Source organism: Phalacrocorax carbo, chromosome 7 (genome assembly GCF_963921805.1).
Source record: "Phalacrocorax carbo chromosome 7, bPhaCar2.1, whole genome shotgun sequence".
NCBI classification, from domain to species: Eukaryota; Metazoa; Chordata; class Aves; order Suliformes; family Phalacrocoracidae; genus Phalacrocorax; species Phalacrocorax carbo.
Window position 1 is genome coordinate 15,116,867 of NC_087519.1, and position 19,140 is coordinate 15,136,006.

General features: G+C 34.9%; 1 protein-coding gene across 3 annotated transcripts in view; it reads left to right on the forward strand.

Annotated features, from left to right (window-relative positions):
• Nucleotides 1-19,140, forward strand: part of UNC13C (unc-13 homolog C) — a 238,485-nt gene that overhangs the window by 131,928 nt on the left and 87,417 nt on the right. For all 3 annotated transcript variants that reach the window (XM_064456441.1, XM_064456442.1, XM_064456443.1), the window contains 6 exons: nt 1,294-1,409; nt 2,896-3,059; nt 11,449-11,599; nt 15,007-15,075; nt 16,457-16,546; nt 17,489-17,617. In XM_064456441.1, the coding sequence (XP_064312511.1) occupies nt 1,294-1,409; nt 2,896-3,059; nt 11,449-11,599; nt 15,007-15,075; nt 16,457-16,546; nt 17,489-17,617 (719 nt within the window). The remainder of the gene's footprint in view (nt 1-1,293; nt 1,410-2,895; nt 3,060-11,448; nt 11,600-15,006; nt 15,076-16,456; nt 16,547-17,488; nt 17,618-19,140) is intronic.

Below are 19,140 nucleotides of genomic sequence, written 5' to 3' on the forward strand. Positions count from 1 at the left end.
CTAAGTGTTTTGGAGTAGCCTTTTAAAAGTTAATCTCCTATATTTGGTAAGAAAAATGTGATAGTAACATTTTTATTTAGGTTGCCTGCTCTGTGAAAACTTCGGGTGAATTATGTGACATAATTCCTGAAGTTGTAGAGCTTTTGTTTCCTAATCAACAGTCCTTGTTTCCCTGTCTAGTGTTTTGTTTCCCAGTGACATATATGGATGTGTCAGGGAACTATTTGATATTTTGTTGACAAAGAAAATAAAGCCTTGCTTTGTTTCTTATTTATAATGAGATTTTTTTAAAGGTAAGATAATTAGATTGTTATGAATTCTGAATTTTATTCCTAAAAAAAAATCAATGACTTAAACTGATATAAATTATTATTAAATGGATTTTTAAAACAAGTCTTGCTGAACTGATTTGACCGGAAGCAGTTTAATAATAACATTGAAAATCTATGTGTTCTGCAAAAGGAAGAATCTAGAATGAAAACCTTTCATTCAGCATCTGAAAAGAAATATTGGTCAACAGCTCATGATAATTCTAGTATTCTAAAAAGAATGTTGTATTTTATTCTGATACATACACACATTGACACAACTGCAGTATGTCACATCATACAGATTGGATTTGTGGAATACTTCGTATAATTCTTAATACTTAATAATTCTTATTAATTATACTGTTCATCACCATTCACGTCATAACACTTCGTGAAAGAATCATCAAAATTGTAATACCTATTGACTCAGTTATACTGCTAGAGCGGATTAGAAAAGTGAAAATTGGAGTCGAAGAAGATCAGTAACCTCCACAATGAGTGACAGCAACTAAGCAGACTAGTACAGATAGTGTAAACAGTTCTTCATATAATTTCTTCTGTAAGATTCAGCTTAGCTCTGTAACTGAGTTCTGCTAAGAACATTTTGAGTTTCTCTCAGACATAGTAAGTAGTTCAGGTTGTTGCTAAAGTCTTCATAATCGAGGGAAAATAAATAATTAGTACAGATACCAGATAGAAAAAGGAAATACTTTCTATTGAAAAGGGAAAAGCGTTAAATGAAATGCTGTGCAGCCTGCTTTGAATTTGGCAGATAAAATAAGAAAGATTCTTTACTTCATAGTTTTGATATTCTGCTTCATGGCCTGAACCATAGGTGAGGTATTAAAAAAATCCTCTTGTTCTCAACAGCAGGACTTTCTGGCTTTAAAAAACATTCTTATTAATTAGAATGATTTATGAAAGCTTTTCATATGACATATATGTGTTCTTGATAGTAATATATTATTTTTCCACTCTTCAGAAAAGCGAACAGATAAATCGGCTGTCTCTGGTGCCATTAGATTGAAAATCAATGTTGAAATAAAAGGAGAGGAGAAAGTTGCTCCCTACCATGTGCAGTACACCTGTCTGCATGAGGTATGTTGGAGAAGTTACAGAAAGCATATTATACAGAAATTACTATTCATTTGTTGCATGGATAAGGAGAAAAGGACACAGAATATTAGAACACTGAAAGAAATAACTGCTGCTAGAACTCAGGACAAGTTTATTTTAGATTTCCCACTTTGTATTGCTGATGGCATATCAGGTTCAGAGTCAAAGGCAGAACAATGTAACACCAACAGATCATGCCTTCTGGTAGGAGTTAGAAAAAAGATGATGTGGAGTCAGCTAAGTCCTCCCCATACCGTATTTTGTTTTAGTATTTTGATGCTCCATACATGTTTGCTAACATCAAGAAGATACAACAATTTCTGTATATTACAGAAATACAGCTATTAATTGCAAAGGATTTCTTTCCTGCTACATTAATTCATATTTTGGAGAGAGTGAGAAAAAGCGGGCATGCACAGACAACATGAATTTGGTTCTCCTATCATCCAAATTGCGTTTGTCAGCGTTGAAAAAAATCATCACTGATAAACCAGTGTGCCTTTCAAAAGTTTTTCTTTGTACTTGATTCCCCTTCCCTCAGTGACCCACACTGAAGTTCTAGTCTAAAAATATAGGTACTTTCTGAAAGCTGATAGATATTATACGGTAGAAATTTCAGCTCTAGTATGTAGCCACAAAATCCCATTGTTCACCATTTGTAAAACTGAATGTGCAGGGCATTTGTGCTCATAGATTTTGACCTGATATTGCAAATGTTTTGTCCTGTGAAGTAAATGGCAAAATTCTGTTACTTTAAGATCATGCACAATACAGTTCTGGGCTAATTAGCAAAACTGAAATTATTTCAAAGTTTTCGGTTTTTTTGGTCACTGAAAATAGGAAATCTAATCTGCTGCTGAGTTTGTGGATACATATGGAGCTAGGTAATCTGAGAAGTATTCTGTGACATTAACATCAGATTAAGTAGTATTTTTGGTTCTAAGGTTGCTAAACCTAAACTTTATTGCATGTCTTTCCCTACTTGAGAGGCTTCTGCAATATTTCTGATGGGTTTCCTGTAACTTACAATTCTTAAATAATGAATTTGAAATGTAATGGTCACAGATCCAATTAAAGTTGAAGAACTATGGTAGTGAGCATTATAACATCATTATTTCATTCATTAGCAAAGGCGTATAATAGAGAAGAGAAAGTTTCTGCACAATTTTATGTTGCAGTCTTGCTGCCAGTTAACTAACATGACCCTATATCAAGGAGATAGATCAATGCACTGAATCACAAGCCTAGCACTAACAGAGTTCCATTACAAAAAAATGTGTTTAGAGTCTTGCAGGTTTTTTGTTTACCAAATGATGACTGCACTAGTTAGTGCCAGTCTTCAAAAAATTTAAAAAAAAAAAAAACACCAAAATAACAGCGAACATATTGATAACTATTATATAGGATATACTTTCAGAATGCCACTTAAAAGCCAAAAATTCCTATTTGAAACTTTTTTTATGTTTAGAACCTATTCCATTACTTGATGGAAGTTAAATCTAATGGTGGTGTAAAAATCCCTGAAGTGAGAGGTGATGAAGCCTGGAAGGTGTACTTTGATGACACCGCACAAGAAATTGTAGATGAATTTGCAATGCGCTATGGAATTGAATATATTTATCAAGCTATGACGTAAGTATTATTATGTCTGGTTTTCTACTCTACTGTCAAGAAAGTGTTTGAAGGATGTGAGGAGTTCCAAGCCTTCACGCTTTCATTCTCCATTTCACTCCCATTCCTGATTTAAAATACTTGGTATCGTTTTTGTCCATCTGATTCTTATTGAAGTGCTTCTCATCTATAGTGGAATTAAGATATTTAATATGCATTTTATATTATAAACTGTTACTTGTATTACCACTAATGCATTTCTTAATCCTTATGATACTGATACATGCCAAGATCAGAAAGACTTCCACTGTTCCAGATGGGATTTTGGGATTGTAGAACAGGGTTTCACAAGCCCTGTACTCCTGAAAAGGAGTACAGAAATCATCATAGAACACCAGCAATGGCTACAGTAGACTTCCATAGTATATGTAAATAATTCTTGCAAACCATTTTTAACTGTATTAGAACCTGTTACTACATTGTCTGTACTAAAGTAGCTGTCTGATCACTTTAGAACACAGCACCACTGAGCTTAGAAGCCTTGGGATACAAGAGCTCCACCATGTATTCTTAATTTGTCCAGTGAAAACTTTGCCAGTGTAAAGGACTATATTCTGCTCCTACTGCAGCCATAGGAAAGCAGAGGACTCCAAATAAGTCCTCTAAAAAGAAACATCGAATATTTTTCATATAGAAAGCTGATATTATGGAATTTTTAATCAGAACATGTATCTAATTTCCTCCATCTCTTTACAGTACCTCCTAAAAAATTATCTTCCAATATGAAGGCACATAAACATGAGAAGTTTTCTTTTTATTGCAGGATATGATGACACCATCTGCTACTGCAATGTATGCAAATGTTCATTTTATGTAGCTCATTGTGAATTATTGTGCTGTACATCTAATAGAAAGGTGGAGGATGTATTTGTAATATGTACATTTTTAATGCTGTTGCTCCAAGGACCTTAAACACTGCACAGAAGAATTAATGAAGCTTGACAGTTCCCCTGTGGTATTGTATATCTATACTACATATGGAGGAACTCATGCATTGAGTTTCATGAATATTTGGGTCTTCATGTTTAGCTTCTCTTTAACCAAGTAACTTGATTAAGTTATGTTACTTATTAACTAGCATAGTATTACAGTTTTATAACTTGATTTAAATCGATATGTCATTTTTACCAAAACATTAATATCTAAAATGATAGTTGTTCCTGCTGTATCTATCATGTATGTATACGAGATTAATTCTCAAGAGCTATTAATGCCAAGGGAGGGCTGTTATTACTGGTTTCCTTGGGGAATAAAGCAGGACTGATTTAGCATTAGTGTTTCTCTTAACTATAGCCCCAGTGGTTGGTTATCTCAGTACAACATGGCTGTATTTTTGATGGACAACCTCAGCTGAAAAATTATTTTGAAGTTTTTGTCCTTCATCTCTTGATGAATGCCAGTACTCTGAAATTTTCCAGAGAAAGTTTGAAACTGATTTTAGAAATTCAAATGTAACCAAAATCAGAATTGCAAAAATAGCAATATAATTGACATGTGAGTATTTTAAATTTTTTTATCATTTAATAGTGTTAGAAATGGACAGGTTATATTTTCATATAAAGAAGATGCTTTATTTTTATATCTGTAAATAACATAACACACACATATTCATGAAAAGGAAGTCAATTTAGTCTGAACATCTAATATGGAGCTGGGGAGGTACTGCAGCATATTTTTTCAGGAATCCTTACTCAAAAATTCTAAGCAAGCCATCTTAGGTTAAGTTAGTTACTTCAGCTTGTCCTCATTTTATACTTGCTTTTTTCTGTACCTTTCCCACCCAATTTCCTTGCTGTTGATGACTGCAAACCAAGCATTCGAAGGCAGGTGTAATAAGAAAGTGAATTTGATATTGGTAGTCAGGTAATTTACATGGGAAATAAAATCTAAGATTTCATTACCCCCATACACTTGTCCATTTACATTTTAAAATGTTGCATGTTAATAATGAGCAATCCCTGTTTGAGGGGCAGGCCACATCCTGTTTAACACATCCTAAGTTAGGAGTAAAATCAGTAATGAATGTAATCTCAAATAATACGTGGAGAATATATATTCATATACATTATTTTGCTGATTCATCTGCAGAAATGTCTCTCAGAGCATTCAGACTTTCAGGAGAAGAGTAGTGAAGACACTAGATCTGTCATAGGGAATTTTCTTTTGTACTACTATCTGTTGTTTTTATTTGTGTTTATGAGATCACCTTTTCTCCTGGAACAACTTTAATGGCTGGGAGAAAATTTGCATCATCTCGATTTGGAAAATATAATGGTCAGATTCCATTTGGTAATGATGCGTTCCTACTAAAAGAAAAGTGATGTTCTACCATACAACAGAGAGAGAATTTGAATGTAATCACTTGGCCCAAATGAATATTGTGTAAGCATTTATGCTCAAGAATCTAGTTGCAGAATATTTCTATTGCGTGTCTCAGATAATACTGTAAATTAAAATGTTTGCATTTGTCAATGTAAAACTGACTGTGGTTTCATAGCCCATGATCCAGGCCCCAGAGAGCATCCACATGCTTCTTATGTGCTATATATTAGACTCAAGTGAGTTTTAGGGTGTTGCTAATAAGGTGCTCTTTTTGTCTGAATGTAATTTTAAAAATTTATACTGTTCACAGTTTTAAAATTACCTGTTATTTAAAGTTTCAGTGCCACTTAATGTTAGGCAGTCTTGACCCTTTTAGGTATGGGTAGACAGCATATGCTGGAGCACATGCATTTCTGAACACAGCATAAATCCAATAGCCTCCCTAAAGTACCCCTTCCTAGAACAATTTATCCTGTTCTGCTACAGTAATAAACCACCCCACTTGTCTATCATTTCAGTTTCATGCCAGCGGCTTTGCCATCTATGATCCTCTTAGTAGACCCTGATGATTTGTTTCTGGCTCTCAAATTAATATTTATTTATATTCATTCCTTTAAAGAACAGAAATAATAATTCAAAAGAATACTCTTGACTTTCCAAATACACAGAGTATACTCATCAACCACAACTGTGGCAACTCAGCAAAGATAAACAAAAATTTAGGTCAGTTTATTGTTTCAGTGCCTGACTGCTATGTGGAAAATCAGCCAGTAGGTGACCGACTAAAAGTCCTGAAAACATAAAGCTCAAGCTCTTTTCCTCTCTCAACCAGCATCATCAAAGAAATTCTGCATTTTCTGTGATTTAAAATATGTAATGTGTGAGTCAGTGTTTGGTTCTAGATCAGAAGGAGATTACCTGTGCACCACTGAAGACGTATTAGAATGTGGATATCAAACCAAAAGATATCACATTGTCCCTAATGGGACCTTTTTCATTAAACTTTTAAAGAGAATGAATTCAAGTGTGATTGCACCTCTTGTTGGAGACAGACATATCCACATTTTTACAAGACTAAGTATAGGCAGTTCTTCCCTAAAGGGTGCCTACTTAGATGTGGTGTCTTACTCTCAGGATACAGATTTCAACTGCCCAGTCCCTAAGCAAGAAAATCTGCTTGTACGTTACCAGATGTGGAATTCATGTGAATAGAAAATCAACCATTGTCCCAAAACCAAAATACAGCAAAAAGCCTGCTTGTGTTGCAGTAACTGCAGCTCTTTGGAAAGTCTTGACTGTATAGATTCCATAATCCACTCTTTTTTCTTATAATTATTACATTCCTCCACTCCTCATGGAGTCTGTATTGGGAAAAGAAATGAAAGACAATTAGAGCCATTTTTATATGGGTCAGAAGAGGGGTTTGGTTTTGGTCTTTTTTTTTGGTGGGTAGCAGCTAATTAGACACTGTTAGCTACACAAAAGCATGTATGTAGGAGAGAATAGGAAAGAATATAGATATGACAGAAAACAGATTAACAAAAGCAGAAAAACAGCTCAGTGATCCAGCTAGCCTTTATTTCGGTGACTGCAGTGATGGATAGTGATTTATGCTGTAAATTCAGTGTCTTGAAGGAATTGTACTGGAAGTTTATTTACCTACATATATTAAGCCAACTCTCCACCACTAAGAAAAAAATAATTTTCTTCCTCTCATTGATCATTCAACATAATTTATATCTCTTTAGAAGGCAAAAAGCAGAGCACGTATTGAAACAATTTTTGGCTAGACACTGAAATTATACATAACGTCAGCATTGTGGATTTACTGTGTAGTGGAGCCAAGTGCAATAAAAGCTCTGTTAAGACCTTCGCTTCTTACTGGCAAGAGTCACCATAGGTAGAACCTAATGCTTCTAAATCAGCGACATAGTTCTCATTCCAGCAGGTTAATGGGCATTAACTAGGCCATCTTCTTCTCCTGCTAGGCTTCAATTAATGTGGCTGTGTTGCAAAAAGTGCACAAATCACCCATTAAAGTAATTTTCATTGATAGCATTTGTTTACTGAGTGCAGCACATTAATTAGCCTTCTTTCTTTGCCAATTTGCACTAGCAGAAAGACTGGAAGAGTCACAGGCACTGCATTTTGGTCAGGAAATTACATAGTAAGAAAGTTGAAGCAAGCAGGCCTGGTTTTAGACATGTGACTGGAGCTTAAACAGTGCAATATTAATGTAAAATATGTGAGACTTGGCAATGGTTGCTGTCACATCATGTGTCCATTAGAAGTTTTTAATAACTCATGCTATTGGCTGCTGTTCTCAGAGACCTACAAAAACAAGGAAGAGAGTTTCCTCTGATTCATTTATTTTAGCAAGCAAAAGGAAGCCAGGTGGCTTGCAGTTTTCTTACCTGGGTTATCAGCACTCTCAGAGTCATGGCCCATATTGCATGTGATAAAATTCATAGGTTCTATGAACTTTACAGGTTTTAATTAAATGAAGGAGAGAAGCAAAAATCACATAACCTGTCACTTGACACAGATGCTTTATCGTGGATTTTACTAACCAAATTACAGGTGGAACAGTGTACTGTAAATACAGTAATGTATAGATCACATGTTTTGAGCACTCACTAGTAATTAAAACACACTTTACATCTAAGATGATTCCAAAACTTTTGTCCTGTGTTGACCATAGTGATCATGTGACTGTAGTGATAGGTGGATGTGTTTAGCATCACATTTACCTTACTGCAAGTAGCTGATTCTATTTTAAATATCTTACCAGGTTCTGTAGACTGTTTCATTGACTAAGGCTGTTGAGGAAAGCAGTTTGAGAAATAATTTTATGGCGTCCATTTCTGATATCTAGGTACTGAAGTGATACCAGGTATATTAATGAAGACTGATTCCTAAGCCTGGACACCTGGGAGTTTTGGAATTTTCTTCTTTTTTTTAACATATCTGTGACCTGACACAGATTTCAGAAGTAAACATTACAACTTAGATGTCTCATTTGCAAAGTAAATGGAAGTGCTGGAGAGGGCGTGGTTTGGAGTGATGTGAGGTACTTACAGCCCAGAGCATTTTTTTAGGCCCGTTTCTGAGCCTGTAGATGAGCATCTGTAGTAAGAGTCTGTGCACTGAGAGGCGAGTACTGGAAGAACAGAAGCAAGAGAGATTTTATGTGCTGCCTTCTGCTGACTCACTCCATTCCCTCAATTTCCCTTTTAAAAAATATAGGCTAACAGAAGAAGTAAGAGTTGTTTGGCAGATGTGAAATTGCAGATTACTCCAAAGGGTTATGAAAAGGCATCTACAAGTATACTAAGTTATCTGCAAATATACTAAGTCAGTGTGGGAGACCTTAGAAAAGATACTGTTGTCTCTTCAGCAGAAGCAAGTTTCTGCAGCCCTGGAACATCAGAAAGCAGGAATATGATGAACAAGGTCAGTCACAAGAGCATGAGGCAGGTATCAGGGTGAAGGAATTTAGAGGACCACTGAGTCAATGACAGGGTATCAGAAAGCATAATGTAGTTAAAGTGACTTTGTGTGCAGACTTGCAAGAAAGTACAGAGCGCTCATTTTTTATATTGTTAGGCACAGGAATCCAAATACAAGATGTAAATAATCTTGAATGACATGGTTGGAAGATTATTTGGGCAGTGACAGCAGTTAAGGGTACTTGGCTAAAGTTCAGCAGAACTGTGTTCAGTTTGACCTTTTGTTAATTTTTTTTCTTGGATGGGCACTAGGACTCAGGTGGTTCAGACCCAGCATGCTGCTCTGCCTTATGCTCCTAAGGAGAATCAGTAGAGAGGAGCCTGAGACTCCAGCTAAGAGACCATGCTGCCCAATCAGGACCTTCAGACATACAGAGAGCTACTCTACATTTTCACCATCATCTCTGCCTAATCCCCTTTTCTCTTTCCTATCTCTATACATTTATTCTTTATCCCTTTATCTTCCCCCCAGTCCTGCCTAACTATAAATCTTGAAATTAGAATTTTATGTTTTGCAGTGTTCACTCTCCTTATGTTAGATCTTTCATCCATCTTGTATTTCTCATGTTTTCATACGTTATAAGCTCTTTGTACATTATAACCAGGTGTCTCCTGTTGTTTTAAACAAGTAAACTGTGCTGCTACTTTGCAACTCTGGGTCTGGCTGGTGCAGCACAGCAAGTTTTTTAGGCTTTTAATTTCTATGTCATCAATTTTCATTTCAATTTAAGAATCTGAATCTGATTAAAGTTATAATTCTAAAAGCTTTGCTGATTCTGAGCTTTAAGAACTAGTAAAATAATAAAACATATGACCTACTCTAAATGAGTTATTGTCATTGCATTTTTAGTACTCTAAAAAACCAAAAAGAATAAATAAAATATTTCTGACTTTTTAAAAAAATTACTTGTACATGTCTTCCCACTTCAAATACTGTATATTGACAACAGGTTTATGGTTTTTTTAATGACCTGACTTTATATGCTCACTTGATTCAGCAGTGTTAAAATTTCACCTAATAAACTCTAGTTGCCCATGAATCAGACTGCTTAAAAATCAGAGGTGATTTAATACACTCAGACCTGGGTGGAACTCAGTGTTGGGTTTTTCCTACATTTGCTTACCCGAGGAGCTGTGAGCAGTAATGGTCTCGGGTTTCTTTAAGAAAAGTGAAACAGAAAGGTTACTAGCAAGTCAGGGAGTTAAAAGTATTCAAAACCTAATAGAAAACCACTTGACACTGTTATTTTGTCTGTGATCAGCATTCAGCCCAGATTCTTACTTTCAAGATTCTGTTGAATACAAGCCGGAACTCCATTCAAAAAAATGCTTCCAGGTAGAAGCTCTAAAGTTTGGAATGGCTAAATGCTGGCATCCTGAGGGAGATGATGTTCAGGCTGGAGACTAGTTGTGCTTTTATTGTGCAATGCAACCTTGCGTGGCAGTTTCTTCCTTTCCCCTCTTCCTTTTCTTACTGAGGGATTCAACATTATGTGAGTGTAAGCACTCCTATTTGTACTCTGACCTTTGCAGCATTACATACCGCAGAAGGAAACTGCTCAGCACCAGATCTCAAAAGTGCCTTAAAACAGCTCTATCTGAATTGCTCCTAATGGGAGCACAAGGGTCACCCAACCTTTTTTCCTTCTCCTAACTCTACTGCCACTCTAACTCACCCTTCAATAGCCAACTGAGTTCATCACTCTCAGCTTCTGCCCTATTCCAGTAGTATACCTCACTGTATAAGTACCCATATTTCTATGGTGTGTGAATGCAGCACAAAGATATGCTATGGCTTTAATCTCCCTTGTTAGTCCAAGCACCATGCCACAGGACTGGCAGTGCTGTAGCTTCTTTCTGTGATCAATACAGTCCAGATCAGGGAGCTGGATGGTAGTTAAGGCTTGTGAGAGAATGTAAATCTCCTCAGACTCTGCAGGAAATGGGGGATAAACCCTTTTCTCTTCTGAAGCCCCAAATGGGCTCAGTGACAGACTTTCTCTTTTCTTAAAAGCTTTCTTCCCAATATGAAGATAGTTCAGCTTTGACAGACTGATTACCTAAACTTTACTGGCCTGAATCAAGGTGGAATAGTTTCAGTTATGGCCTAAATCAAATCAAAGTGAACCTAGAAGTTGCTTGATGCTGTCTTCTGATTAAATCTTCTCTACCAGAGTGTAGATTTCTTGTAGCCTTTTATGATAATAAGTTTGTGTTTAATAACAAATGTTTTGCTAAATAGCAATTAAGATAGTTAAATCATGTTTTTATATTTAGGATTAACAGAGTAAGAAGCAAATGTGAATCTGATGTGTTCAGTTTGAAAATATCAGTGTGCAACAAGTGGCAATTAAACTGCATTATCCTTATGTGTATCTGCCACGTATCTATACATGCTATCATGTACCTGTCCATGAGGTAGCTTGAAAGTTGTGTCATGGGAGCTGAAAAGAAATTGAGATGAGAGAAAGAACAGAATCTTTGCATCTTTAATAACTGTCACTTTGTTCGAACTGTAGGCACTTTTCCTGTCTGTCTTCTAAATACATGTGCCCTGGTGTTCCAGCAGTTATGAGTACATTGTTGGCCAATATAAATGCTTTCTATGCTCATACTACAGCAGCAACTAATGTATCTGCCTCAGATCGGTTTGCAGCTACTAACTTTGGGGTAAGTAGACTTTCTATTTTGATAGAATACTAGTCTTCATATTTTTTTTTCTAATATATGGTACCATATTAACTTTTAAATTCGAACAGTTTTTAAAAGTTAGTCATTTTAAAGAATAAGAGTTGCTATTAACTTTAAAATTTTGCCCTGAGTCTTTACAATCAATCACTATAAAAGCTAGAGAAGATACTATTCAGTTCCTTATATAGTGATATATAGGGCATATAGGGTAGAAGGTACTGGTACACATGCATAGTACTAAATCTTCAACAATTAGTTTTTGTTTTTATTGCAGTGGGCTTGCAAACTACTAACTGCACTAGACTAAGTATTGATTGCAATTCCTTTCTTGAGCTGTGTGCCATCAGTGAACTCATATTAACTTAACAGATCTAGCCATAAATACTACTTCTTCTCACAAGAACCTATAACGTTGCACTGTTATTTTTGCTGAAATAACAGTGCATTGTCCAAGTCCTGGATTTAGGTATCAGAAAATTTAGGAGGAACATCAACATCTCAGGATGTGGTAGTACTTTTGTTGTTGTTGCTAATTTTCCATCTGTGGATAAGTATCTCTCAGTGTGGACTTCCTAGTCTTTGAATATGCTAAAAAATTAAGATACATTCACTTTGTACTCTAGTTTGTTCACCTACCCGGAGATGAGAGCAGGAAGACAGAACAATAATTCAAAGAGGTTGCTTTCATATCTCTACTATTACACATGATATAGTCAGAGATGAACACAATCTAATGCTGAAAAATGCATTCCTTCCTCTATTTTTGTACGGCTGTTATTTGTATGGCTGATATCAAAGCCATTTTTCATTTAACAATACCTATGAAAACATTATAATGTTTTCTAAAATACCATTTATTGACATGAAATAAAATATCAAACGTAATTACAATTTATTAAATACAAATTGTAGTTGTTTGAAGTAGCATTAGAGGTACTAATGCTCTTCTCCAGTATTAAGAATAATAGAAACATTATGAATTTCAGGATTTTCAAGACAACATTATGAAATTATACATCTGGACTAGTAAACCAGGAAAGACTTAATTCCGGTCTTGCTTTTATCTTCCTATCAGAAGTTAGAAACACAGTTATCAGACTATGCTCAGTAAAGTAATTCAATCAATTCCTAGAAAAAGGTGTTAAATGTTTAGTTTTGTAAAGAAAATATGCTCTAGATGCTAAAACAAATTTTGATTTGTAGCAAACAGTGCTCATACAGGGCCTCAAACAGTTGAAACTAAATATTAGTTTGCATTTCATGCACAAGTAGCTTTGAGATAGAACTTATATCTGTAAAATTCACTTTGTGTAGCAGTAATAATACCAAAGATTTATTTTTCTTATTATTGCTGAATCCTGAATGTTCTTAGGATCTGATGTTACTGCTTACAGCCATAGTCAACAGTTAGTTCTAAATACTCCTAAAGTAGTACTAACTTTAATATATTTTCAAATTTAAGGGATGTCATGTCTGTTAAAAAAAAAATAATCCATGAAGTAGTCATCTTCAGGTGCATTCAGTAATTTTTTTCAGAGAAATATTTGCTCTAAATATCAATTTATTTTTTCTTTTAAACATTAAGTCTGGTTGAAGTACTCACACATAAATGTACCTAGGGCTGGGTGTTTAGCTTGGAGACAGCATGTTCTTGAACTGGAACTTTATCTCCTGCTGCTTGTGGTTTGCATTGAAAGGGGAATATTGACATTGCTTCATTACTATAAAGTAAAAACGTTTTGTTGATGAAAAGCACTATCAGAATATTTATGATCCAAGTATTGTATTACCATGATAGCATAATATTGCTCTGTTCTTACTGAGCTCTTCTTTTATAAGCTAACTGATGGTTTATTATGGGATGACTGTGTATCTTTGTTGAAAAAAGGTTACTCTTTCAATGTTCAAGCTCTGTTGGACTTTTGAGTTTGATCCAGCTTTTGAAATTCAGAATATTTTTGCTGGATTTTCCTTTTTTTTTTTTTCCTTTTCTATTTTTCTAATGATCAGGACTACTTTTATCCTCAGATTGGACAGAGATTAAGTCCTCTCTCTGATGTTAATGCCAGTTTACCTTTGACGTAAATTCCAGTCCAATTCATGGTTCAACAGATGGATGCAAAGGTAGTAGTAAGCATCACTAAAAGAGATTTGCAGCTCTTTTTTAAAACAATTGTCTTATAGGCAAAATATGAGATTATTTTTCTCTCCTGGGTCGAAAGGCATTTGTTAGTGTATAGCTGCACATCATTCATCAAAAAGAACATCTCAAATTCAAGTCCTCAGGCTACAGCTGGGAAGGATTTGGCTGACTGAATATTTCAGGACAGATTTATAACATGACAAAAAAAAGTTTCATTTTGATTGATCCCTTAAGGGAACTGTGCCAAATTAGTGGCTTTTGGTGTAGGTTAGCGCTCCACTGATGAGGGACGGTGCACAAAGGACCCTGTTTTTGTATTAGTGCCAATCATATTTCAGGGTTGGTGTGGATACAGTCATGCATTCTGAGAGCTCTCAGATCTTGCAACTTCCACAAGCCCGCTGCCTTCACATAGGCTGGCAAGGATTTCTGCACAATTTTGTGCAGTGGTCTGTGGCATATATTCTAACATGAAGATTGCTAATTAGAAGCTCTCACTAGTATTACTTGAGAATGGCACAGCTCAGCTGGGTATCTCACAGCAAAATGTTTTCACTGCACCTTTGTCTGTCAAGAAAACAAGTTAATTTCCACATTTGAAAGGGAAAACTAAAACTGCATAGTATTACTTAACTTATTCTTATAAAAGCCACTATTTCTGAAGTATAATTTCCAATCATCCTTTTACATCAAATTCTGCTGTAAATGAGCATCATTTCCTACACATGAAAGGGAGAGAGAAGGTGCTTTCTTGAAAAGTGTAAGCAATTACAAGGCAAATATAAAAATTCAAAAAGCTTATCTGTTTTAATAAGCCTTGTTAACATAAATTAAAACTTTGGACTTCATACTGAATTGATGTTGTTATTGTCTTTTTAGTCAGCGACATCAGCAACGCTTCTGAACTTCTAGGTTTTTCAAGTTTTTGAGTTTGAGATTATTTAACAAAGCATCAGTCATTAAGAAAGGAAAGTATGTCACCTCACTCATGTATTGCACAGCTGCACAGTATTGAGTGCATACCAGGTAAATCACAATATAGGGTAGAAATGGAAAATAAAGTGATAAAAGATACATTGCCTGGCCTTGAAACACAGATATCTCAGATTAGAACTTTTACATGAAATAAAGGAAAGCAATCTATTTTTCAAAGAAGTTAAGAATGGAAAGCAACTTTCTAAAACCCACCAATTACAGGAAACTGCAAATTCTTATGCAAAATATTCTTGTTTTCTTTTTACAGAGGGAAAAGTTCATAAAACTGCTGGATCAATTGCACAATTCTCTGAGGATTGATTTGTCTAAATACAGGGTATGTGCAATGTATTCTATCTAGAGGAAATCTCAAATGTTTTTTTGTGTAAATATTCCTGTGTGCTTTATGTGTTTAAAGAAGTTTTAGAAATTAATCCCTCTTGTGGCACAGAAGCTGAAAATATTGGGTGCTGACATAAGACCCCAAATTATTTGGAACAAAAACTTATAGAATTTAAGCAGTTTAACAATATTTTTCCAATTTGAAAAAAGTTATTCTTTTCTTTCCAAAAGCTATGAATGGGTCAAAGGATGAGCAGACATTCAAGAAAGAGTAGGATTCAACAGCTTTGGTTAAATTAATCCATGACTTGATTAAGTTAATTCATCTGGGAATTACCTTCACTGGCTCATGTAGTAAAAATTGCTGTTACTGCTGTATTTATTCTGAGAGGCTTATGTCTTTGCTACAACTTCCATGCTAAGATCCTAGGAATGTTGAAAGAGACTTGACTCCTCATTTTTCTACATGATAGGAATTCCAGTTTCTTTTCTGCCTCATGGAAGCTCCTTCCACTGAGGTATGCTCTAAACCAAACCTTTCAGGAAAAAAGCCTGCATAGAATACCTGCCAGTTATCATATCATTCTGAACTTGCTCTCCTTTTCCATTCTATTGGTTCATGAACTTTTGGATGATATATAAGCAATTAGGGCTCCATCAGCTATGGCTCTGCTTTCAGCTTCGAGGAATAGCAGCCTCCAACTCAGGAATTTCTCTGTCCATCTGGCCTGCTTCCTAAAACTGAAGGAAAACAGGAATATTTAAAAGAACCCCAAGGCATCAGAGGTAGCACAAGTTGTATATACTCAGTTGTTAAGACCATATCCTTCATGCAGCAATGTTCATCCTAGGATCTTTTAATTTTAAAGAATGTTATCCAGATAATATTGGAGCATAAGGATATTTGGCTGATGTTTCATTAGTATGAAGATATTTAAATAACACTACTTCCCATCAGTCTTCCTGTTAACTTAGAGATCAGAGCAAATATTTCATATACAATCTCTCCATTAAGATCACTACTGCATTTATGCCTACACATCATTTATGTACCATGGAGAACCCAGAAATTATTTTCATTAGTAACATTTTCCAGTCTTTTTGTAGTATTTTTTACTCCATTAATGTTTTGAAAATATCACAGTATTTTAAATCATCCATATTGCAAATACAGAGGTATTATCAGAAGTGTTCCTATTCATGTCAAAGGGATACTCATCACTGACATCCTCACATGCAGAATTTGGGTAACACATGAACATTTCTAATCCTTCCAAGAAGCATCTTTGTTTTCCTAGAGGATGTTTTTCCTAGCTGTCCAAGGATCTTACTTGTAATTCCAGTTTCACATGATTCCTCTCTTCCTGATTCACCAGGATAATTTTCCTGCCAGCAATTCTGAAAGACTCCAGGATCTGAAATCAACTGTGGACCTGCTTACCAGCATTACTTTTTTTCGAATGAAGGTATTGTCCTTTATTTGCACAATGACTCTTAAAAAATATGCTATTGTCTTTTATTTTCCTGGAAAATCATACTCTATTTAGTACTCAATCAATTAATCTCCTTCAGTTTTATATTAAATATCTAAACTTACTGAAGATCATTAAAGTCATCGTATACATAATTTGTTTTAACAATGTGGTAAAAGCCATTATCTTTGAAAAATAATGAACTATCTTTTCCTTTATTTTAACACCTCCTGAAGTAAACAAACATTTTACCTTTTTAATTGGTTTAGAGTCAAGTCATGTAAAGCAAACTAAGTTTAACTCCTTAGGAACATCTGTCGTATAAAGTAATGTTTTCCTAGTAGTATCATAATATCACATGTCAAACAGCAAAATAGGTCTGATATCTCTACTTGCTTTAGTCACTCCAGATGTTGATATCTAGGTGGTCAAGTTCTGAAATATTTTTAGAATGGAAGGGTACACCTTGATATTACTGGATGAAAATACAGAAACACAAAATGGCATTTGTCTCAATAGTATGTGATTTTACTCAGGTACTACATAAAAAGAATTAAAATAATCTGTTAAGTTGAAGTCCCAATTAATGTATCCTAAAATAGAGTAGAAAGCTGAAGCCTTTGCTTTAAAAAAATGAAGAGCTGTTTGGCTGATATGCTCATTCAGAGGAAAGCACATAATTATATGGTTTAATTATTTCCTAAATAATGGAAAAACTTTAGATATAAACCCTTGGGCATGTATACCTCTTTCTTAGTGATACAGTCTACTTGCTTGCTTAAGTGTGTATTTTAATGCATCTTTAAGTCAACACAATTTTAAATTTTTTAATGATTATTATATTTCAACACTTTTTGACCTGTTCATTGCAAAACTTGAACTTTTTTGTGTTCAGTCTAATTGTGACATTCTACCATTTATGAAATATTTTATTAGGTCCTTGAATTGCAGAGTCCACCTCGAGCCAGTACTGTGGTGAAAGACTGTGTAAGAGCCTGTCTGGACTCAACTTATAAATACATTTTTGACAATTGCTATGATCTCTACTCCCAGTTAGTGGATCAGGTAAGGCCAACATGAGCTTGTTTCTCATGAACTCTATGAATTCTAAGATATTTAACAAGATGAGCTTCAAAATTAACATGTTAACTTATAACTTAGTCATCACATGGGACATCACTGTAAAATTGTCCAGGGGCTTTAGGGAGGCATTAGATTGATTACCGTTCACTTAAGATCCATAATTGGAAAATAATTTTTAAAAATTTAATATTTCACTTCAGTAGCTTTAGAAAAGAAGCATTATAAATTGCTGAAAAATATATACTCTCTGCCCAGTCTTATATTTTAACACCTGTGATACTAAAGCTTAGATCTCTGCTTCAAGAAACCAGAGGATATAACATTTCTTAATATTAGTCTGACAGGCTGAACTGTCAATGCAAAATAAGTATAGCATTTGTCATATCCCAAATGCTATGCAAAAGCCTTGAGAATGTTTTGGGGTTGTTTTTTCCCCCCCTATAATGTGGCCAGAGTTTATTTGATAAGTAATGTTAAAATTATACAACTGTCTTAACAGAACATCACTGCTTTATCACGTTACCTCTTGTTCCTTACTTTTGCCTTCTGGGTGGTACACTGGAAAAATGGTATTTCAGTGACTATTCCTGCCTTGAAAAGGATGAATTAAGTTGTTTCGTGAATGCACATTTGCTGTGTAGTATATAATAGATAAGAACAGTCATATCACATGATATAAGACATCAAATTTTACCTGAAAACACATTTCACTTGAATCCAAAATATGAATTCCTGTATTTCAGGAGAGGCAGTACATGCTATGTATTCAGCTTTTCTGAAATGAGAATTTGTTTTCTAATGTTGCATTACTGTTATGTGAGAAAACTTATATCTAGCTCCCAAGCTGTGAACATAAGAATTTCTCACCAGCACCCATAGGCACTCCACACTCTGAAAGCATATGTATGTATCTGTGCTCCAAGAGATTATATTACAAGCTGAGTAGCAGTATAAATGAGCAGAAGGAGCAGCTTCAGACATCACATCTATTTGCCTCATAAACTGTACTGTTTTCTTGCTAACATTTACTCTGCAGCAATTTGATCTTGTCTGTTATATATAATATGAGCTGTTGCTAGACTGGATATTGCATAAGTCTACAGAGTTTATGAGCAGATGCTGGCCATTTTAGGAAACAGCTAGAAGTGAAGTAACCTTACTTCTGCAAAGCATCATACCTGCAAAAGCTTATCTGCATTTAAAATGGTTCACTACTTTATTTATAAAATATTTTAACCTGTCTATCTTAGTAGATAAAATGCAGGGATATAATATCCTTTCTGTTCAGTAGAGAAGGTAAAGCAAGTTTAAAGTGACGCCTGTCTCCAAATTCTTTTGAGCAGAAGGAAGGGCAATACCATTATATTATTTTTCTCTTACACAATTCCACTTAATGATAGAGCAATTCAAAGTCCTGAAATTTAAAAAAAAAAATAAATCCACAAATATTTACTCAGGTGGAAAACTGAATTAACTGCATTTCATTGTATTTGTATGCCTCTTCT